Source organism: Syngnathus acus, chromosome 12 (genome assembly GCF_901709675.1).
Source record: "Syngnathus acus chromosome 12, fSynAcu1.2, whole genome shotgun sequence".
In the NCBI taxonomy this organism is placed as follows: domain Eukaryota; kingdom Metazoa; phylum Chordata; class Actinopteri; order Syngnathiformes; family Syngnathidae; genus Syngnathus; species Syngnathus acus.
Window position 1 is genome coordinate 7,971,963 of NC_051097.1, and position 21,830 is coordinate 7,993,792.

Here is a 21,830-nt window from a genome sequence, read left to right on the forward strand (position 1 = left end):
CCATAAAATTCCAAGTGCAAAATTGACAGCTAGCCATGATTCCAAATTGAAGGTGAGAAAAAACAACAAAGACATGCGGCATTCTTCTTCTGCTATTGTAGTCATTTGCCATCTGTGTCGTCACATTACAAAGACATCTCTAAGTCACGCTGAAATCAATATGCCGCACAAGCACCATCACAACACAACGCTGCCGGAGTGAATCAACCCAGATGTCACGGTGTGCACTCCCAAGCAGCAAACCGCAACACCACACACGATACACAATGTCTATTTGCGATGACAAAAATAGTCACTGTTAAAGAAAATAAATAAATAAAAAGGACGTTAAGTATGATTATATTGCGTCTCATCGAGTCACTTGTTTGGCTGCGATTTGTCATTGCATGTGAAACTAGCGCAGGGGGGGGGATGAATCATAGCTCCCAGAGGGCGTGGTCGAGCAGACAGACGAGGTATTACATTCGTTGCACACACAGGAAGGTACGAAACACAAAAAAAAGCTTCCTTCTGTCACTATGATTTGCGGTATTACACGTATTTCAACAGCCAATCCCCAGCTTTGTCAAAGTTGTATGATATTCAAACACATGATAGCATTTAGTTATTTATAATGCAGAAAATGATGCGAAACACAATGTAACAAATCAAAAGGATTTGACACTTACAGTTTGAGGTGTCTCCCGGGGGTCCGTTTCCACATACCACAAAAGTTCAGGCCCTGGAAAGCAAAAAACATGAATGAACAGAAGCAATGGAATTTTTTTTTTTTTGAGGAAGTGTGCTAAGGAACACTTTTAAAATTGTGCTTTATTGAGTTTAAAGTGTGTTGGAGGGGAGGGGGGGGGGAATATTGGGTCGTTTTTATATAACCTCTCAGGTAGACCTCCAGCACATTGGCCCCCCTTTTACACGGCACTGGATGTTAATCAATGATACTATAAACTCCAGTGTGAAACCCAAATATACAATTAATAAACCAAATAGCATTTTGACAACATGAACATTGCTTGTACGTCGGACCGCCATGGTCCGAGCTTCCGTGCGAAGAGATTACCACACGCGACACTCACTAAGTGACCGGCCGACGTTTCCGCTCGGCTGCACCCTCCGATGCCACCTGAACAGAATTCAGCTGGAGCCTTGGAGCTGCTCATACATTATGTATTGCTGAAGGTCTGCTCCGTTTTCATGTTGCCTCTAATTCATGGCACAAAGAGAGAGCGCCGGAGCACACAGAACTGGATGACAAGCGTCAAGCATCAAATCATGATAAAGAACTGTCATGTTGCCGTTTTCAAGGCATCGCTCACTTCCCAGATTGCGGCGCCGTGATTGGCAAAATTAATTTAATAACATTGCTGATATGAGTCATGTGTTCTCCAAGCCTCTGATCCTTTTATTTTATTGGTATTGTAATATCATTCATATTCATTTATCATATATCAGGTAGAGGCAACTTCAATGGTGGAGGGGCCCGAGTCTACTTAGGGGGCCACATAGGCCCACATACTTCCTAACCAGATGTAAAATGCCAAGGACAAAATACTTCTATTACTATATTTCTATACTTCTACTAAATTTAGGATGGGGGGGACAAATATCACATTGTGCTTCATTCACACTAGCAATACTAATTTTTTTAAGGAGGCAATTTCCCGCCTCTCCTGTGCAGAGAAATGGATCCTACATGCCCAACCCTGCACGTGTCTGCCAGCCCCTTTGTCTTTCACAGACCTATTTATCAGCAGAATGCTCCCTGACGCCATCGCGCCGTCGCTTCTTCTCGCACGGACCTGCTACGTTTTCCTTTGTGTTTTAATGTGGCATGGTGTTTTTCTCCCCCTCCTCCTCCGAGCGTGTGAAATCAATCCAAAAGGTACAGCCTTGTCTTCTCCTTCTCAAAACCTAGCCTTGGGCTGACCTCCATAAATCTACCGGCAAGCGTTAAACATTTCAGTTGGTGCCCTCAAAATGGCCTTTAGACAAACAGGGTCCTTCACTCAAAGTGTGAGGGGTCCGAGGGGGGGTCATTGTGCGTTTGTGTGTTTACTTGTTTGTAGCCGTCTGAGAGCAATGTCGAATCCACAATAGTGGCAGAATACAATTACTATCAATTGACCATAACTAATGATTGCGTCCAATTAATTATTTTTAAGACGCTGACATTTTTTACTCTTTCAGTTCATTGTGGCAAATGAATGCAATTTGTTGTATGTCATCTGTATCATTTGCTGAAACAGTCATTTTTTTCCTGATCTCAAGAAAAGATCAAGCTAAATAATCCTGACAAGATTTTGATGGTTAGAATTAAATTATTTTTCACACACGCATTACTGAAAACAAATCTTAAAGTATGATGCATTATGTCTTCAGTGTCATAATTAAAGATGTTTTATGAATATAATATTCTCTTATTGAAGTAGTCTATAAAACATAGTAAATTTGTTGGCTTAACTATCTAAAAATTGTGAAATCAAAAGTAAATACATTCGCATTTTTAATACAATTTCTGTTGCCTCATTCAACATCATAAGTCTACTAGATGCCTTTTTATTTCACAACTTCCTCCATTGTTTTGATTGGGCAACTGAGAAAATTCTGACCCAATTCAGTCAGCGCAGCCTGAGGAGAACCTTTTTGTAAACACTTGTAACCCAGCAGGCAACAAACACTGAGAACTATTTATGAATGATAATCACCCTTGAGAACTTCACATTGACATCTGCGTGTATAGAATAGAGTTAAAAACCAAAAAACACACATTTACTTGTTTGTACTAAGACACATTTCTGTGGATCTAGCTTCATATAAAAAAAAAAAAAGCGTTGTGGTGGGTGGAAGCAATAGAATTAAGGACTTGGACATGGGGGGGGGGGACACTAGAGACAAGTGAGAAGAATAAGGAGGAGAGAGGGAGGTCTTTCATCCACTTGTGGCCTTCACCAGGCAGGCACCAATCATAGAGGGACGTGACAATCGGAGTGACACATGAACAATGGCTCCATTTTGCAGCCCCCTGCGAACAGGCCCATCTATCACAGGGGGGGGGGGGGGGGGGGGGGGGGGTAATTCAATTCACAAGCTCCCCCCAATGCCACCTGATATTGCTTAAAGGGGGATTCGGGAATATAGTGGCAGACTTGATGGGAATCTGCTTGCTTAACTTTTGGATTAATTTCCTTATGATGCCAATCAAATATGAGTAGATAATTGGGGGCGGGGGGGGCGTTATATACATAAGCATTAGTGCAGATTTAATTTCAAACCTATTGTAAAGCAAAAGAGTTTGTTTGTAACCCCCCACATGTCAAGTTTGTGCTCCTGACATGTTGCTGCTATACAAAATAAGAACACTAGGGACATCTGCTGGTCATTAGCGTAAACTACAAGGGTGAATAACTTGGTTCTACAACAAACATTTTGTTTTGTACTGTGACACATTCATATTTAAATTTAAAAAAAAGATGTAGTATGATGATACTTAATGATGTCACATAGGCAATTTTATTAACTCAAGCCTCCACTCTGTGAGGTTGATAATGAATGCGACCACCTCTCCAGACAAACAGGTAGTAGGCAGTGCTCACACATCCCGCTATACACACCAGCAAGATGGCCACCACCACAACCACCTTCCACGCTGTAGATCTTGATTTTCTCTCATCTGAAACAGCCAAAGCAACAACAACAAAATAATGTTAAACAGGCAAATTTAACCAAAAATTGAAGGTTAACCAAAAGTTAAAGATTACCTTGTGCCTTGAGAAATGGAAGTTCTCTTGTAGTTGTCATCAGGTTCTTTAAGTCTGGTGTTATAGTGACAGTATCTGTCATCACTGTGCTCTCAGGTATGATCACAATCAAGTAGTCGTCAGAGGACTTTCTAAAAAGTGAATCTAGTTCTTCATCCTGTGACTTTGCCTCTGAGAAGGTCCATTGGCCCAGGATAGGTAGATCAGGAAGGCCTTAAATGTAGAAACAAGGTTTGCTAAGAGTAGATAAAGTGGGTAGTGCCTTCAGGTCTGTGTGTTCATAGTGAACAATTACTTTTTTTTTCAAAAAACACCATCTGCACAGTACTACATTTTACCGGAATCATTTGAGCATTGTTTGTTAGCTGCCTTTTGCCGTCGAGTGAAAATGACAGTGCCTACGAGCTCAGGTAGCGACCGTCACGGCTCACCTGAGTTTGGTCATGTGACTGTCACATGACGGAATGTGACGTCATTTCCAGTCAACAACAAGAAGTGGATTTTGCTGCTTAATTCAAATTCCACAAACGCATTATGAATCAGAAAGTCGTTTTTAGGGGCGCATAGAAAAATATTTTTACGTAACTTTCTCCATTAAACATTCAAATTAAACGGAATAAAATTAAAAGTCAGCTCGTCATTATCAAGACACCTGGTGCGCTTCCAGTGGATGCAGTGTGTGGGGAAAATTGTTTTCTAGTTTAATTAGACGTGAAAATTGCTAAAGTATACCTAATAAAGTGAGCAAAACACACTTACCTCGACGACCTCTTGCTGCTGTCAGAAGTGCCAAAAACACAAAATGAAGAAGAAGCAACATGACTGAAGTGCGAGTCGTAAACTGACGTTCTTTCTCCTTAAATGCACGATAGGGTAATTAGAATCAGCTGCAGGTCGATATGGAACATGGCTTGACGTTTCTTTTTTTCCTCGATAAAAACCTTAATAGCACGGTGGTGAGACTAAACTTAATCCTCTAAATGACAATATTTGTACAGTTATTGGGATTTGGGAGCTGTGTTGTCAGTAGTCGAGAGTAGTGGTTCTCATATACGTGTCTAAATGGAAGCACTACAGGGGGGTACGTGAGATTTTAAAATATATTTAAGAAGTAGAATCCATGCAAAAATCCTTTTAAAAAAAACAATTTATAATGATGTGAATATTTCAGAAAAATACTTGTTCATACAACAAATATCTATTCTGTAGGTTCTTTAAATTAATTTTGCTGACAACCCAATCCCCCCTATAGCAGATTGGTTCGCCCCAACCTGCCATCCCGCTGAGCATCACCTGTCAATTACTTTAAAACTTTATTTAAAATGCATTTAATAATTTCTGTTTGAGAACTAATATTTACTATGACTGCAAAGGAGGATATTTTATGTTGACATATTTTCTGTGCAAATCTTTTTTAATAATATATGTTTTTGTTATTTGTATTGAGGCAAATAGCTCCAGAGAGATCACTATACTAATGGAGCAAAGTTAAACACATCAGACAATGACGGCATGGCGATCTGCTTTAATTCTTTTTTTACCCCAACCAAAAATGTTTTGTACTGCTTTTAATTTTGGCTGAAAAATTATTGATATGAGAACCCTTGATTTACGGTAAATAAAAACACTTGACGTTCCCAAACATCATTGTATTATTTATTTTTTATACTTATTTCACAAGTCAGACAGCATTTTTTTCCTCCAGTTTTGCAAACAATAGGGGAACATTCACTTTGACAAGTGGGTCTAAAATGTTAAGTTATATGAAAATATTCCAAGATGTACCCCATCTCCAACACTCAACAATACCAAAAAAATACCTGTACAGTATTTCTTTACATCAGTGGCATGCAACCACACAGCTAACACAAGTAAACTCTGAAATGTTAACATTGAATATGAATATAGAGTATTATTAGTTGTAGTCTCCCTTTCCTTAGTACTTTTCAACCCCACCACCAAAACATTACAATAAATGTAAAACAGCATTGACAGTTATTGCTACTACCATGGCAAACAGTACCCAAAAATTCAAACACTCCCAATATTCTATGTACATTTCCCTGTTGCCGCTATTCCCTTGCATAGCTCGTAATTTGCGCAGCAGTAGTCCCGCCATTCAACAAAAGTACCGCAAACAGTAACCATGTGCTTGGAGATGCCAACATATGATGTAGCAGCGATGAATACGTGTGAAGTCCACACTTTTACAGTACCATCTCGCAAAAAGTGGAGTAAATTGCATTCCCAGTGCAAAGCTCCCATAACTAACAGCTTGATAAAAACCAAAGTGCAGAGTAAAAGGTGTAAAGTACCGAAGAATATAATTTGGGAGGAACAAGGTAGTGAACTATTGTGGCAGACTACGGTAGGTCAAAGCAGAACAATATATGGCTTACGACAAAACACCCAAAAAAAACAAAAAACAATAGTCTGTGTGTACCCCGCATTATGAACGCTTACAGCAAAGTGCTTCCCTGCCGTATCACATTCAAAGACCTTGACGGTCACAATTTTACAGCAACACACCTCCATAGTGTTATATACAGTACAATGTCAAGATTTACTATAAAAATCCCTTTTTTACAGCTCTCTTTAAGTGCCTCGTCGCTCCTTATTCCTCCTTCTCGTTGTGGCCGTAGACCTTACGGAGGCTCGAATCCAGCAGGTGGTCCACAGACCTGCAAGGTAAACGACAGAGTTGGTTCTGAGCAATACTTTTTTAAGTTTGCTTGACTTTTCCCATGAGAAGAGTCAACATTCAGAAATGATGCATCATTTTGAAATATTTTGATTTAACCATAACTCTTGAACAGTGATGTATGAAAAAATAGACGCTACCTATCGATGGGGCTGATAATGAAAGGGATGATTGAGAGGCCGACGGCCGTGGTTGTCCACTTGCGCACGGGCAGAGGCAATTTGGTAGTGCGGCCCAGCAGGTATAGCGTGGCGGCGCACACGCGGTTAATGGTGAAGCCCGGGATGACGATGGAGGCCAGGGCCTGCCACACAAACGTGTCCATTACCGCTGTCGCCACCCGCGTCTTCTGGCCCGGCTCATCCCCGTGCGCCTGAAACGAGGCCAAGAAGAATCTTTGTTACAATATGTTCGATGTGGTCCCACTTTCTCTCGACTGAAAATGACATCAGAGTTGCTCAGGTGACAACCAATCACGGCTCACCTGTTTTCCGAGCTTGGTCAAGTGACAAGCCGAACTGTGATTGGTTGTCACCTGCAACTCACCATTCCGTTCATACTCACCGCCGCTGCTTTCTTCCCTTTGTCAACGGCATCAGCCGAAACGTAAGCAGTGGCCACGACGTAGCTGGCCCGAACCAAGCTCACTGGAACCAGCGGACGGAAGGCCTCCCCCACCTCGTTGGCGTACCCTAAATAATGGGGGGGGGCACGTTGGTCTTCGAGTGATTCCTAATGCTCATGATTCATGAAGCGTTGCTGCAGCAAAAATGCCCTTGAGGTTTCCCCTACTAGTGGGACAAACCCTGTACTTAAAAAGCAGACTTGTTGCTATAGTTAAGTATACAGACCAAAAGTAATACACGCTCATGAGTTGATGACTCCTTGTGAGTCACTGCCTCAACTTGCTCAACTACTTTGGTCTGACTGAGCTGTTCACACCTACAACTAGTAAATTACACAAGGTCGGATAAAGCGTCAATGCAAATAAAAAGTGTTTGTCGTTGCATTTTGTGGCACACAGTGATCTCGACGGCCACGTTTGTGATAAATAGCCATTTTTAATGACAGATGTTCCTCGCCGCCCCGAGTTAGCTACCGAGCAAGCTAGCAGCTCCAGGGTGACCCTGTTCCCTTGCCTCATTCCCGCGTTTGCTTCAAGTCAGCTCCGGGGAAGGAAAAAATAACAAATGTTACATACCAAGGAAGCGGACCCATGTGTCGCGATAGATGTCAACTTCCCCACTCGTTTTTTCTCCCGTGGGCTCCATGCTTCTTTTTGGCGTGGTTTACTCCATCGCTTGTGACTCGAGTAGAATGCCGACTGCCACCAGGGTAGTGTTGGCTCGTGAGTGAACGATTCGTTCAAAATAACATTTTCTTTCAGTGAACGAAACTTTTTTCAGTTCATATGACTTCAACCAGTAGGTGTCGGTAGTGCGCATGAAGCTGGTGCCACTTCGCCGTAAAACAAAACGAAGAAGAAAATGATCTATTCTAATCTATTCTATTCTATTCTATTCTATAGAAAGAAATGTGTGAATTACCTGAGCCAATTATTATTATTATTATATATTTAAAAAATGGGGGGGGGGGGTGTAGTTGTATTGTTTGATCTAAATGTTGTTGCCACGGGATGTAATATAGAGAAAAATGTGTGTTGCCGTTGTCGACATTACCGTGTTTCGTTTGAACCAATCTTTTGAGTGAACTGATTCTAAAGATCCAGTTCACTTAAAAGAACTGGAATGCACATCACTAGGGGTCTTGGAGGGGGCGTGGCCCACCTTACGTCACGCAACCGGCTTGTGCGGCTGTTCTCATATTTACGACCGCACATTTTGTACACCAGGTGGGATCACTCCGGTAATTCACTGGAAATAATGCTACAAAATATAGACTAGCATCTACTCAATACAGTTCGATCTAACATATAGCTCACTGCACATTTTGTGATTGTAAGCTTTTTCTACGGCCGCACCTTTTTTATAAATCTAAACCAATAGAACACGTGTATTATTACTGACGGAAAAAGCGACCAATGAGAGTGAGGTACACAGACAGCAAAACCAATGGGAAAGACGCTAGCTTTGTATGGGAAGGTGACGTAAGATTCACCATGGCCGCCGTCGGCTGCTGGACGCATAGGCAGAACTCCAAATCAATATATATATTATTTTCTTCGCAAAAGATGACGCCTTTTAAGCTATTGTGGTCTTTTATTCTCTTTATTTTTACTGTTAATCACTGTATCGCTGACGACGACCACGAAATGGAGGAGTTCTTGAAACGGGAGTATTCTCTCACCAAGCCCTATCAAGGTATCGCCCTCGATGCATTGAGTAGAACATTCTCGGACATTTAACACTAATTGCCTTTTATTTTAGCTACTTAAGGCCTTAAGATCAATTGCTTATATCTGGATTCTCATATCTGACAAATATTCATGTATGACCGTCACGTGGGTGCTTTTGTCGACATGTGACCGTGCAATTTGAGGGGGGGGAAAATCGCGTGTGTTTGTGTTTAGCCGTGGGGTCTTTAAGCTCATCCCACTGGGAACTGATGGGCGATGCCATGGTAACCACTGAGCAGGTGCGACTCACACCTGACATGCAAAGCAGACAGGGGGCAGTATGGAGCAAACTTGTGAGTATTTACTGCTGTGGAAGTAGAAGTACAGTACAGGTAACAAACCTAACTTTGATTTGAATTATTTGCCTTTCAAGCCTTGCCATCTGACGGACTGGGAGATGCAGGTGCACTTCAAGATTCACGGGAAAGGAAAGAAGAATCTCAATGGTGACGGCTTGGCTATTTGGTATACGAAGGAGCGCATGCAGAAAGGTAAACATTATGGAAAATGCTCTTTTCTACCACTTGGTGATTGTGTTTTCTTTTTTGTATCGTTGTCACACAGGTCCTGTTTTTGGGAATAAGGACAACTTTACTGGTTTGGGAGTTTTTGTAGACTCATATCCCAATGAGGAGAAACAGTTGGAGGTATGCCCACATTTTGTGGTCCGTAGTCAGTGGGTCTAGTAAATTCACCTATTTTTGCTTTCTTTTACCTAATTATTCGCAAAAAAATATTTCTGTAATACTCCAAAATGCCACAAGATGGCATCAAAGCCCTGTCTAATAAGAAAGTACATACAGTATATTAGAGCCAAGGAAATTCTGTGGCTTATGATTTCATCTTTATATTTCATATTCAAAACATTTCAGGGGCTGTAGTTTTTCGTTCATGACTCCTAGCGAGGGATTACTCTTGTTCTAGTGGTGTTTTGTAAAGGGGCTGTCTTTTCTGTTCTTTTGTGCACTCACATGGAGACAGGCACAAAAGAAGAGATACAGTCCAAGCACACAGGTAACCATCTTTGGAATGTGCGTGTTCAACAACGTGTGAGCCTGATAAGAAACTTAACAGTGCAAACAATGATTGCCGCCTAAAGTCTTGTGCGTCTTTATCCAATCTCAAGAGGATCTTCCCCTTCGTTCTCGCCATGGTGGGCAACGGCACCATCAGCTACGACCACGAGCGGGACGGCCGGCCCACCGAGCTGGGGGGTTGCAACGCCATGGTGCGCAACCTGAAGCACGACACCTTCCTCTTCATCCGATACGTCCGGCGCAGGCTAACGGTGATCCTTTGTTATTAGCCTCAAACGAGCTAATTTGATGCTTTACAGCCAATCATTAGAACATATTTTACAGTCGTGCTGTTTTTATTCAGGTGATGATCGACATTGACGGACAACACGAGTGGCGGGACTGCCTGGATCTGCCGGGCGTGCGGCTGCCCAAGGGCTTTTATTTTGGCGCCACCGCAATTACAGGAGACCTTTCAGGTAGAACACCTCACGGATGTGCTCAAAAAAGCTTGTTAAGTCAGGAGGTAGCATTGTACTTAACTAAATGGACAGCTTTTGAATCAAACGAGGTTGACTGAATTCTGAAGCTAGTGTAGTTCGCACTTTAAAGCAACAGATGGCAGTATCGTACCAACTCTCATTTTCCTGATTGAGTCAGTTGAGTATTAACGTTTCTCTAACCTGAACCCAATAGACAACCATGACATCATCTCACTGAAACTCTACCAACTGACGGTGTTGCGAAGCAAACAGGAAGAGGAAGACCAGGAGGAGGAAATCACGATACCCAGCGTGGATAACATGGAGCTGCTCAGATGTAACACGCACACACACGAGCTTCATTCTTTGCACCACTCTGACCTTCTGTTGTCTTCCAGTGGGTCGCACTGAGGAAGGAATGAGCGGGTTGGCCATTTTCTTCACGGTGCTCTTCTCCATGCTGGGCTGCATCTTCCTGGTGGTCGTCGGCCTGCTGCTCTACGGTCACTGGAACGAGAATCGGCGCAAGCGGTTCTACTGAGAAGGAGGACGGGAGGTGGATTAGGCTTTGGGGAGCAAAACTTAACTGCACTGAGTCCACCCTGCGGCTGACAGAAACCACTTCCTGGAGACGAATCCTGACGCTGGACTTTATGCTCCATCTCTTCTGAGCAGCTACTTTTGAAGTCTTTTACTGTTGACTAGGGGTTCCTGAAACTTTTTTCCAAGAACCACCTCACAATCCTTACACCGATTAAACATAACTACTGTGTATCCCTGAATGCCAGACAAATTAAAAGTTGATTTTTTTTTTAAATTGCTATGTGAATAAAGTTGTATTAGAAATAAACACAAACATTTTATACCGTGATTCATTGCAATGCCTGAGTAAACGAATCATTTTTAATTATTAGACTAGGACAGCGCACCTCAATTGAAACACGAATGTATTAGTTATGTGTATATGTTTAATTTTATTAAAAAAATAAAATACAAATGATGACCCAAACATCACACAGCAGACGTCGTATTACTTAAACCCGAAAAAAACAAAAATAATATATAGCGATTATTATCCATCGGTCAGTGCTTCCCTCCTCTCTTTTCACTTTTTTTGGGCGGAAAACAACATAGAAGAAGTCTTATTTGGAAAGAGGAACAAAACCAATCCACCCACAGCGCCTTAATCAAGTCCATTTCCTTTTTCCACACTGAGGTCTTCCATTATGCAAGATACAAAAATTGTATGTCTCTAAGTATGAAAGGCATCAGTTAGATATTCATTCGGTTTAAATATGGAAAAAGAAAGTCGCTGTTTTAACACAATAAATGCACCAAAAGAGTGGACGGAACAGTGACAAACCCACCAAAGTACGAATCAATCCAAACAACAAGCACAAGTTTCTTCTTCCTAGCAACGTAATCAGAAATGTTAGTGGTTGAGAAGGAAGGTAAGTTGTTACTTTCCCCAAATGAGAGGAGTAAAAATGATATATACACAAACAAAAATTGCCTTTTGAAGCCCCTGTTTACATACATTGTTGCTGTAGCATTACTTTTTTTTTCTTTTTTTTTAATTAACAAATAGTCCACAGACACAAAAAAGAAAGATTACAGTACAGTGTTGTGCCACAGTACTGAGAGTTATATTGCTAGTACTGGTGCCCACATGACAGGAAGTGGGAGGGCAGCATAGAACAGTTAAGTTTTTGTTTTTTTCCTTTTTTTTTTTTCTTTTGCATAGCCTGGTTAAGTGACGTACAGTATACGCGACACTGCAGATGGAAAACTACCATTCCGATATGAGGATGAAATGCTTTGGCTTAATGGACAGGAGGGAATACGTTAAATTTTATGTTGAGCAAAGCAAGGGAGGAGGAAAAAAAAATGGTTAAGCCCGACCAACATACACTTGCGGTCTTACAATCAGATCACACTCAATTGAAAAAAAAGTCCAGCGGCCTCCAAAGGATCGCAACAGACATTAAAAGTGGATGGACGATCGTGACCGATTATACATAGCCCTTAATCATCTCAGTAAACATGAAATCGAAGGAAGGCCATGATGAGCAATTTTTGGAGAGCCATCTTAAAATCTGCACGCACAAAAAAAAAAGTATGTTTGATTAATCCACAGCTGTTTTTCTTTGCGTCAGACTGAAAAGGAAGAGAAATGCCTTAAAAAAATGAACGGCAAATGTTTGTAACTAAAAATTACATTTTTAATTTTTTGTAACGACAATTATTTTTCCGCAACAAAAATACTTGACAATATCTCATGATTCTGTTAACGTTCCAACTTTTGCTGTAATATTTTCTTCTTGTAACATTTTCCCCCAGTGTTGTCTTCATTTCCGTAACAAGTTTTCTGAAACAAAAAAAATCTCTATTTTTGTTATTTTATGAATGTAGAATTTGTGAAATTAGCTATTATTTCATGCAATTTTAAGGAAAACGTCAAACTTGGGATATATATGTTTTCCTTTACAATTATCTGTCATTGTTTTTGGGATATATTTATGGTTTCAACTAGCTATTTGAATCATTTAGGGGGATTTCAATTAATATTTAGTTTGTCTCTATAGTGGGGGTTTACCCAATAACGTTCATTCAAAGTAATTTGGTTTTTGTAAGATGTTGCCCATTACCACTGCTAGCCGAGAACACATGTTGAATTCAAATTTTATTTCCCGCAGTCCAACCACTTTAGTACTAACAATGTGGAGACGCGTAACAGCAAGAGAAGCACACAATTGAGGTTTGCCAACATCCACTTCAAACTTCTCCCCTCAACCCTTGCCCCTCCTCGTCTCTCCACTGCCAGTGGAAAATACCACAACAAACCCCTCACGGGGGCCAAGAGCTCGGACTTCAGAGAAGCCTGACGGCATCCTTGGAACCAGAATGTCGTTGCAACTTGACAACATCTTCACAACTATCCGGGGCCAAAAATTTACAGCCCGTCAAAAAAGAAAAAAAAAAACTAAAACTCAAGATCTAATCATGCCAACTAACAGCATGCCTTTCCTCCAAACTACACAAGTCAAAACACAAGTCACCCCTTGACGTGAGTGATGGAGACTAAAGAAGCAACATTTGAAGAACCGCGCCATCTTCCTGTCTGAGCTTAGTGTAATTTGTTCATTCTGTCACAAGATGTTCTTTTCCACTCATGTGCTCAGCAGAGTGGGGACAAGAAAGAAATGTGGTTGACCTTGCTGGTATGCGTCTTGACGGTCAACATCCTTAGCGGATGGTTGAAAGTCAAACTGAAGGAGCGGGCCACAAGTGGTGGTTGGTCGTCTAGTCCAGGGGTTCTCAAACTGGGCTCCACCGGCTGAAGCTTGGAGCTCTGCGTAATAATTTGCAGTTATTTATGTTCATAACATAACCTAATTAAGGGAGTCTTAATTAGGTTTAGGCCAATTAAATGATATGGTCTAAAATACCTGGATTTAATAAAGTTTTTTTCACAAAAGATCTATTATGACAGGATTAGTCTTTAATTTTTTAAGGCTTCTTTTTTTTTTTAATTAAGGCATTTTTTCCAAAAGGCATAAATTACAATACAGCGGTACTTTTGAAATTCACTAAGGATATTTTCTTCACGTTCAACTGGCGTTACAATTAGGAGGGACATCTCGGGAAAAAAAAAAAATCCTCGCCGGACCCCAAAAGTTTGAGAACCCGTGGCCTTGTCAATCCCAATCAGTTCACTTAATGCAAAATTTATGAAACTTGAAACGGACAAATAAGCGCGTCATGTCGAGAGGTTAACGATAATCATCTGAGCGTAACCGGGAGGATGAGAACACAGACATTCGCCCGCGGTGACAATGCTAAAGTCGAGTGTCGCACCGGATTGGCTGGCCTGGGCTGGTAGAAGACACGCCGGCTCACACCATGCTGTCTCCGGCGCTGGTGGCTTGGCTGGCCATGTCGCAGGTGTGCTCTTTGTGTCTGAAGGCGTGTTGCTGATGGCGGGAGCAGCATTCCCCGCCGGTGGCCCCGCACACGCGCCGCTCCTCGTCGCTCTCCTCCTCCGGCCCTGAGCCGTCGTCTAGCTGGCAGACGCACACCTCGATCCCTGAGTCGCCGGTCACGTGACGGCGCCGAGTGATGAGCTCATCCTCCTCCTCCGGCAGCGGATCCTCTGGGTTCTCCTGAGCCGAGGACGGTGGCGAGGAGGAAGAGGAGGCGGCGTCCTGGTCGGAGTGTAAGGCAACAGCGGCCGGCCCCGGCTGGGCGGCTTGCGAGGATTCTGGCTCGGGCTGACTAACTTGAGCGGAGGGAGCTTGGGCCGCCTCGGGAGGGTTTTCAGAGTAAGGGGGCGGTGGGGTGGGTGGATGACCCACCACCTCCTCGTAGTCGGGAAGCTTGCAGTCATTCCAGAATCCTCCAAGACAGAAGAACAACTTCTAAATTAGGGGCTCCAGAGACACTCATAACTATCATGTTGAAGGTAGAACTTCGGAGAACGACACCAGAGTGAGAACAAAACTCTTGTCAGAAACCAAACACCTCACAAATGATCTTCTACTCACTGAGGTTGAGCGGTGGAGGTGAAATGAAGGAGCTGGAGGCGCCCTGGTAGGCCATAAGGCTGATCTCACGCTGCCGTTGCTCCTGCTGCAGCCGCATTTTCACCCTGCGGTGTCGATACGCGCAGCAGCAGCTCAACATGATGATCAGGGTCCAAACCAACCAGAACCCTGAAAAGATTGGGGGTAGGTTCTGGTCAGAGATAGGATGGACGTCCATCCACAAATTTGCCAAACGTGACATGAATTATTGCTAACTTAAACTTACACCAGAGCTCATAGTAGTAAGTGCAGCATTCGGTCTCTCCGCAGCAGTAGCCCATCTCGCAGCGATATTGCTCATTGTTTACCCCGAAACAGAACTCCTTGCCCTGAATTTGAAACAAACAGCAAACACGCGCACACAATTTCCAGTGCGAGTCAACATTTAACCACATGTGAAAGAGAAACTGCGTCTGAATGCTTAAGGCTGCACAGCTGATCATAGCTGCTATTGTGGAAATAACCCCCGTAAACTTGTGAGCAATCTGATTAAATGTTAAATGTCATTGTGATTACAGGACACGGTAAGAACATCGCTAGTTTACTGACCATGAAACAATAATCCAGTGTTTTGGAAAAATAACAAAAAAGAGATGCAGCTTTTCTTTTTTTTTTTTAAATTGAGTTGGAACCATGGTTGGTGTCCAGCATTCATGCAAGACAATATTTGGACAGCTCACACTAAGCTGCCATCTCATAAATCCTGTCACGACATTGAACTATGCCTATTATTGTACTCGGATGCTTATGCACGTTTTAAAATGGCACAAGTCGAGTTTAGGGGAAGTAGGCAACAAGGATACAACAAAACAGGAGTTAAACCTACATTCAAAAATAAGTGAATTCGATATTTTAAACATAATTTATATCAAGTTTGAACCTTTTAAAAAAAAAAAAAAAAAAGCCACTTTCAGCACAATCATTTAGCAGTGAGTCAATTCATTAGGTGTTTACCAGCTTCGCCCAATGTCACAATCGATAAAAAGTTTGTTAAAATGTTTCCAAATTTTGAAAAGAACTGCTAAGAGACTCCATCCTTTTCTAGCATAAGGCTACCTCGCAAGCTACTCTGAACAACCTCGAATAAACCCGTTATTTCGCCGGGTGCCTGCCTGTTAGCAAAAGCTAACCTTTATCTCGACCACCTTCATCAAACTTCAAAATGGGGACATTCAAATGGCGTGCACGGTAGTTGTGCTTCGTCCGAGTCTCATCCCAATTGACCATCGACCAAATGTCGAAAAAACTTGGAATAACTGACGTCATCGGCACCGAACACAAGCTGAGCCGGAGTCGGTTTCTTTTGTGGAGCAAACAAAAAGAGGATGGAGGTGAGGCCTTGGCCAAGCCCACAAGCCTCGGCCTCGACTGCGAGCGGCGACCGACATCCAGAGCGCTGGCGTCGGCTTACCTGCACCAGACAGACCCCGGTACACAGGAGCCCTACAATGGATCCCAGCGTTTTCTGCGGCATCTTCCTGGGTTGTCAGCCGTCGACACGACGGAAACCATACAAGCAAAAGTGGATTAAATTTCAAAGACGTGTCCTGGTGTCTTCGGGTGGCCGTGGCGCTCTATTTAGCGGTTCCGCCAGTCGCCTTCCGACATGTTTATGTTGTTTCTTGACTGAGATGGAGTAATATGAGAAACTGCAGGGGGCTCGGCGTGCTGCAGGGGGCGCTGTGGGCGTTGTTTGGACTAAATAGATTGGCAATTGACGTCACATTCCATGTTCAAGGCTATTTTCTATCTCAACTTTTGATAACATTTAGTTTGATGAAAATGTCAGTGCTGGGATGAATAGTCACATATGTCATAAAACTCAAATCCTAACATTTAAAACCATTTTTAAAATCAAATTCACTGCACTTTTCTTTTGTAAATTCAGTAAGCTGCATTTTATTTATTTGCTTAAAATCTCTGTACTGTTTGTAAATGCTGTCTAGATGTACTTTTAATTATGTAAAGCACACTGTGTATGAAATATAGTCATAAATAAAGTCCAACTGCTCAGTCACAATATGTATTTGCACATGTCTCTTCACACTCAAAAATCTGACTGGCATTAGTTAACTGCTCTAATGGTAACAATTGCAGTGGTTCTCAAACTTTTAATATTAGTAGGTACCATTTTTAAAAAAAGCTCGATTCTCAAAGTACCACTAAAATGACTAACATTAAAATAAAGTTCCAGCTATTCTGTCATGTCCATTCTAGACGAAAGGGGGCCACAAATTATGCGTACGGTTTCCTAATTTGTCTCATTTATCACATTAATCAAACAATGGTGTCGTTACCTGTCGTCACTGAACATGCCGTGGTGATTCTCCACGTGGTTAAAGCGATGTTAATCCAGTCAGTGTAAGAAGGAGCCACTAATTCACCGGACAGCATCATGGTAAGTTATCCATCCTCATGCCTGCGTGCTGACTAGTTAGCATTTGTCTCCAATGTCTCCGAACGGGAAGGGAAAATGCATTCTGTCAAAAGAGAAGAGTTGGTGCCATTACTGTAATTTCTGATCAATGTCGTTTCTATACTTCCGGTCTAGATGAGTAACTTTTTGTGCAAGCTGTCTTTCTCTTTTATTTTCAAACCAATTTAGGACAAGCTATTTACCAGGAGAAATAGAGATAGAATGTATCAAATCGTGATTCAGTATTTTTTTTCCTCTTCTTAAATATTGACTAGTTCCTCACAGCCAAGCTTTAATCATCCGTAATCACTTGATTCCAATTTGTACATGTGACTTGTTGCAGGACAGAGTGACAGTGTTTTATTCTTAGCCACGTGGGAAGTAAATAGCTTGAGCCAAAGCCTTCCTGAAGGCTCTTTTGGAAAGCGTCCATTCACGGTGTACATTCCTAATCTCACCCAGCGGGAGATTTCTCTACAACAATGCACGGCACAGCCGCAGAGCCTTTCAGGTCAAACATAATCTGTCCGGCTGTCAACAGTACTGTAACCATCATGACATCATATTAAGTTGTCCAAATCAGATTTTAATATTCTCAGTGTAAAGAACTGCAAAGTAGAAGTGGGTGTGCACACTTATGCACCTTTTGGTTTTTTTTTCTGAAGGGCCTGCTGTCCGCCCTGCGGAGATTGAAGCAACCTCAAGACCAGGAGGTGCGCTTGCTTCTGCTCGGTTTGGACAACGCCGGCAAGACCACGTTGCTCAAACAGCTGGCCGCCGAGGATATCAGCCACATCACGCCAACGCAGGTAACAAACACGCGACATATCTGTAGAGTACAAAACGTCACTGTTATGTATGTGTGAGCAGGGTTTCAACATCAAGAGCGTCCAGTCGTCTGGCTTCAAACTGAACGTGTGGGATATCGGAGGACAGCGGAAGATTCGCCCTTACTGGAAGAATTACTTTGAGAACACGCATGTGTTGGTACGGCTTGCGGGATCAAGTACATTTTGTATTATGTTCTGAATATGTAGGATTATTGTCATTTTTTGTGCTTGCAGATCTATGTGATTGACTGCTCGGACAAAAAGCGGTTTGAAGAGACCGGTTTGGTGAGATGATGGTTTAGATTGCATGTGCGTCTGCCTTGTCGATTAATCGGAATTTATGAGCTTGCTTCAAGATGACACCAGTTAGAATGTGCTGTAAAAGTAAACGCACAACAAGAATTAATTACCTGCAAAAAAATCAATGAATATTGAAGAATCATTATTAATCATGATTTCAATATCAATAAAAATTATCATTGATATTTCTTTTCAGAATCGCCCATGTGTTTTCTTCAGTCATATCGAGAATCATCTTTTCCTATTGATGTCATTTATTCATTACAGCAAAAAAAAAACAAGTGTTGGATGTGTGAGCAGGATTAAAGAATATATAAATACTGTTACATTGTCTGTCTACATGTGTTGCTCCACCGTTTGTGTTCAATTCATTATTCAGAGCGTAATAGCGCCGCAACATTGACGCTATTTTGCACAGGAGCTGGCCGAGCTGCTCGAGGAGGACGATCTGGCCGGCGTGCCGCTGCTGGTCTTTGCCAACAAACAAGACCTAAGCACCGCCATGTCGGCCTTTGAGCTGGCCGAGGGGCTTAACCTCCACACGGTCAGAGATCGAATGTGGCAAGTCCAACCCTGCTCTGCCGTTACCGCCGAGGGACTGCAGGTACACATGCTACTGGGAGTGATACATTGTGTACAAATACCAGGAAACAGCAGCAAAGCACTCCTTATCATTTTTCTTGACTCACTTCCATAAGCCACAAGAAGCCACAACATTGTGCAAAAGCAGTACTTTTATATTAGACAAGCACAAAATAGGCTATTGTCCATACAAACACATGGACTGATAAAGTAAGACTACTGATTAGCGACTTCAGCTTTTGGAATGAACCCCATTTAATCATTCTTGTTTTTCCCAAACCCAGGATGGAATGAACTGGTTGTGCAGGAACATAAGGTTCCAGAAGAAATGAAGATCTCGTGAACTTGAACATTATGCATAGTGTGTTATGTTTTGTCAATCACTAAAGTTGTAGACGTGTGGTGTTAACTAATATCCCATTTGAAAACAAAATGGCTGAAGTGTATATAATGTAAATATGACCTTGAACTGAAAAGTGTGTACACAACACAATAGCAATGATGGCTGCTGGCAGTGAAAGAAAAAAAAAAGAATTTGTGTTGTGTAATAATCCAAAATAAACCCTAGAGGGAGACCTCTCCCTGTTCCCAAATACACTTGTGCAGTACAATTGTAGCATTGGACATTTCTTTAATTTGTCTTTTTATAGTAATCAAATTGATGTTGTGGTAACAGAATTCAAATTAGCCAACCATCAACCGTGATAATTTTGCAACCAACAAAATAGTAACCTTTGTAAATATGTTTTTAGGGGATTTGGTCTGGTTCCCAAAGTGTGAGTTTGGAAAAGGATGGTCTCCGGTGCCGTTTGGAAATGAACACATTTGCAGTGGCCCACATTGCATTCAGCATTTGTTTTCAGCTTGTCTTTAGCGGCACATTTGCAGCATTAATCCAAAGTGACCAAGTGCTCCGCTGTGGTCCGACAGGACATTTACATAAAACCTTTTTCCACGACTAATAGCTCGCCACTACAATTTGCATTATATAGGTCCCTTCATAGCGACATGATTTGGTACCCTTTACCCATGATAAAATAACCTCCTTTGGCCTTGAGTTACTGGCCTGCTGCCGCCCGTGTAAGCTTGGCTGCTTTTAATGAGAGCAGAAATCCCCAAAATGGACTTGTAGGATCAGCTTCGTGCTTTGAAGGACTGCAAACATGCTTGCACTTAACCTCTTCGAGAGGTCATATGTTCGATATCTAGCCAATACTTTGTCTTTAAAAAAATGTAGTAGGACCGCTAGGAGCGATTTAGAGCAGGGCTTCTCAACCTGGGATGCGGGTACCCCCAGTGGTCCACCAGCAATAACTCAGTGGTCTGCAAAATTGTCACGTCAAATCATTTTTAAAAAGTGTCTTCATATATGTTTTGGGAATATGGGAGGAAGCCGAGTACCTAAAGAAACTACGCCTGAAGGCCTTCGCTGAAATTTGAACTCTGAACCTGCAAACTGTGCATTTGTGCCAACCACTATCCAGTTCATGCAAATGCCTCCAACAGTTCCAGACATTCTCCAAAGGAGGAGAAAGTCATGAATAAGGAAATGAAAGTCCGCCATGTGAGACTGAGGATAAAACGACTCGGCCCACCCCACCTTCTTCTCTGCTTAATCATTAACATCAAATCTATGTGATAATCAGCCAAGCTTTAAGGAAAAATATACCCAATTACACACAGAGGTAGTCTGCAAAATCTTTCCAATTTAATATCAAACAATGGCACTATGGCGTCAAGCGCCCTTGCCTTCCCCTAAGAACCAAAGTGGATTTTTTTTTTTCTTCTTTACCAAATTGAGCGGATTAAAGCGTCGGAGTTGTGGTTAACTGTGTGGCTCAATCTCAGCAAAATGAGAAGCAGTCAGGCCTGCAGTGGGTCATAAATCACGGGACTTTCCCAGCCACTGGGCCCCGTACGCCGGCCTCCCACGCAGGGGACGGCGAGGCCACAGTCTGATTGACTCCTGAGGCCCTCAGAGGGCGGAGAAAGGTAAACGTGTCCTGTGACTTAATTACAGCGGAGACACTCGGCAGGTCAAGTCAGCGTTAGATCGTTAAATTAAAAAAACAAAAAGGAACAGTAATCTTATTGCCGTTATTCTATGTCAGGGGTGGGCAATTCATTTTGGAAAAGAAACCGGAATGCTTGCAAAGGGCCAAGCTAACACGTTAGCCTCAATTTAGCCTTTTTTATGTATTTAAAAACAAAACATTGTCTTGTTTTCGTAAATTGCTAAGAATATAGCTAAAATTATGACCACTGTTGTGAATTTTGAGTCTTTTTGAGGAAAAATATTATTGGAGGCTTCGGGGAATATTCAATAAACTAATAAAAACCTAACTTCTAGTTTTAGCAACATTGCAGAGACTAGCAACCACTCGTTTGCTTGAGAAGCTTCCAAAATAAAAGCAGCACTAATTTTACATTTCATTGTGAAATGACTATTTTCCTGATCAACATTGGTGAATTGACATCAGTGAATCAAATAAGTGTTACTTGTATATGAAAACTAAAATATTGTTCTACATATATTTATGATACAAAATGAACATTAGTATTTTTGTAAAAAATATTTCAAATTTCCTTTTGGATCAAAACAAATACAAAAAGTGTTGTTGTTTTTTTCCCAAATGCATTGTTTTTTGTCAAGGTTATTTTTACAGCAACCGTGCCTTGAAATGTGTCAAGCCGACGTATAGCAAGCAGGTTGAAAGTTATCGACTCAGCCATTACAAGCATTTACACAACTATCTGAAATTCATAGTTACAGTAAATAAAAGTGCTTTATTAGACTCTTGTCTTTGAT

At 41.9% G+C, this 21,830-nt stretch overlaps 5 protein-coding genes across 8 annotated transcripts in view; 2 read left to right on the forward strand and 3 right to left on the reverse strand.

Annotated features, from left to right (window-relative positions):
* Nucleotides 1–4,747, reverse strand: part of LOC119130964 (mediator of RNA polymerase II transcription subunit 13-like) — a 56,966-nt gene extending 52,219 nt beyond the window's left edge. The window contains exons 1-4 of one of the 2 annotated variants that reach the window (XM_037264974.1): nucleotides 4,515–4,747; nucleotides 3,756–3,968; nucleotides 3,609–3,667; nucleotides 669–721 (exon numbers count right to left, since the gene is read on the reverse strand). The gene's annotated coding sequence lies outside the window, so the exon portion shown is untranslated. Of the gene's footprint in view, nucleotides 1–668; nucleotides 722–3,608; nucleotides 3,668–3,755; nucleotides 4,182–4,514 lie in introns of those variants that run through there. The other variant, XM_037264973.1, reaches the window with a different exon arrangement.
* A 651-nt stretch (nucleotides 4,748–5,398) lies between these two features.
* mtfp1 (mitochondrial fission process 1) lies at nucleotides 5,399–7,830 on the reverse strand. Its single transcript, XM_037266027.1, has 4 exons — nucleotides 7,658–7,830; nucleotides 7,021–7,148; nucleotides 6,597–6,829; nucleotides 5,399–6,436 (listed from the first exon to the last, which is right to left on the reverse strand). Exons 1-4 carry the CDS (start codon nucleotides 7,725–7,727, stop codon nucleotides 6,370–6,372), a joined length of 498 nt encoding a protein of 165 aa, XP_037121922.1. The 5' UTR covers nucleotides 7,728–7,830; the 3' UTR covers nucleotides 5,399–6,369.
* Nucleotides 7,831–8,548: 718 nt separating this feature from the next.
* lman2la (lectin, mannose-binding 2-like a) lies at nucleotides 8,549–11,176 on the forward strand. Of its 2 annotated transcripts, XM_037265399.1 has the most exons (9): nucleotides 8,549–8,777; nucleotides 8,987–9,105; nucleotides 9,186–9,303; nucleotides 9,377–9,459; nucleotides 9,794–9,826; nucleotides 9,939–10,100; nucleotides 10,193–10,307; nucleotides 10,525–10,647; nucleotides 10,709–11,176. In XM_037265399.1, exons 1-9 carry the CDS (start codon nucleotides 8,576–8,578, stop codon nucleotides 10,849–10,851), a joined length of 1,098 nt encoding a protein of 365 aa, XP_037121294.1. In that variant the 5' UTR covers nucleotides 8,549–8,575; the 3' UTR covers nucleotides 10,852–11,176. The 2 variants fall into 2 exon arrangements, with proteins under 2 accessions (XP_037121294.1, XP_037121295.1); XM_037265400.1 differs by lacking the exon at nucleotides 9,794–9,826 and having other exon boundaries at nucleotides 8,550–8,777.
* Nucleotides 11,177–11,428: 252 nt separating this feature from the next.
* On the reverse strand, nucleotides 11,429–16,583 carry wbp1 (WW domain binding protein 1). Of its 2 annotated transcripts, XM_037265402.1 has the most exons (5): nucleotides 16,305–16,583; nucleotides 15,120–15,222; nucleotides 14,855–15,022; nucleotides 14,169–14,706; nucleotides 11,429–13,662 (listed from the first exon to the last, which is right to left on the reverse strand). In XM_037265402.1, exons 1-4 carry the CDS (start codon nucleotides 16,365–16,367, stop codon nucleotides 14,207–14,209), a joined length of 834 nt encoding a protein of 277 aa, XP_037121297.1. In that variant the 5' UTR covers nucleotides 16,368–16,583; the 3' UTR covers nucleotides 11,429–13,662; nucleotides 14,169–14,206. The 2 variants fall into 2 exon arrangements, with proteins under 2 accessions (XP_037121297.1, XP_037121298.1); XM_037265403.1 differs by lacking the exon at nucleotides 16,305–16,583 and adding an exon at nucleotides 16,024–16,298 and having other exon boundaries at nucleotides 11,429–14,706.
* A 1,208-nt stretch (nucleotides 16,584–17,791) lies between these two features.
* LOC119131668 (ADP-ribosylation factor-like protein 3) lies at nucleotides 17,792–19,614 on the forward strand. The gene is made up of 6 exons (XM_037266301.1): nucleotides 17,792–17,854; nucleotides 17,975–18,118; nucleotides 18,180–18,296; nucleotides 18,374–18,424; nucleotides 18,858–19,043; nucleotides 19,306–19,614. Exons 1-6 carry the CDS (start codon nucleotides 17,792–17,794, stop codon nucleotides 19,351–19,353), a joined length of 609 nt encoding a protein of 202 aa, XP_037122196.1. The 3' UTR covers nucleotides 19,354–19,614.
* The last annotated feature ends 2,216 nt before the right edge of the window (nucleotides 19,615–21,830 follow it).

Bases quoted from the DNA above. Each gene is read 5' to 3' on its own strand.
- wbp1 (XM_037265402.1), bottom strand. From the start codon at position 16,367: ATGCCGCAGAAAACGCTGGGATCCATTGTAGGGCTCCTGTGTACCGGG. The intron at 15,223-16,304 runs GTAAGCCGACGC...TTTCAAATTCAG, and splicing joins CCGGGGTCTGTCTGGTGCAG to GGCAAGGAGTTCTGTTTCGG. The intron at 15,023-15,119 runs GTAAGTTTAAGT...CAATCTTTTCAG, and splicing joins TTACTACTATGAGCTCTGGT to GGTTCTGGTTGGTTTGGACC.
- mtfp1 (XM_037266027.1), bottom strand. From the start codon at position 7,727: ATGGAGCCCACGGGAGAAAAAACGAGTGGGGAAGTTGACATCTATCGC. The intron at 6,830-7,020 runs GTGAGTATGAAC...GCCTCGTTTCAG, and splicing joins AAGGGAAGAAAGCAGCGGCG to GCGCACGGGGATGAGCCGGG. The intron at 6,437-6,596 runs GTAGCGTCTATT...TTTACCTTGCAG, and splicing joins ATTATCAGCCCCATCGATAG to GTCTGTGGACCACCTGCTGG.
- lman2la (XM_037265399.1), top strand. From the start codon at position 8,576: ATGGCCGCCGTCGGCTGCTGGACGCATAGGCAGAACTCCAAATCAATA. The intron at 8,778-8,986 runs GTATCGCCCTCG...GTTTGTGTTTAG, and splicing joins TCTCACCAAGCCCTATCAAG to CCGTGGGGTCTTTAAGCTCA. The intron at 10,101-10,192 runs GTGATCCTTTGT...GTTTTTATTCAG, and splicing joins ACGTCCGGCGCAGGCTAACG to GTGATGATCGACATTGACGG.
- LOC119131668 (XM_037266301.1), top strand. From the start codon at position 17,792: ATGCACGGCACAGCCGCAGAGCCTTTCAGGTCAAACATAATCTGTCCG. The intron at 18,425-18,857 runs GTGAGATGATGG...TATTTTGCACAG, and splicing joins GGTTTGAAGAGACCGGTTTG to GAGCTGGCCGAGCTGCTCGA. The intron at 19,044-19,305 runs GTACACATGCTA...TCCCAAACCCAG, and splicing joins TTACCGCCGAGGGACTGCAG to GATGGAATGAACTGGTTGTG.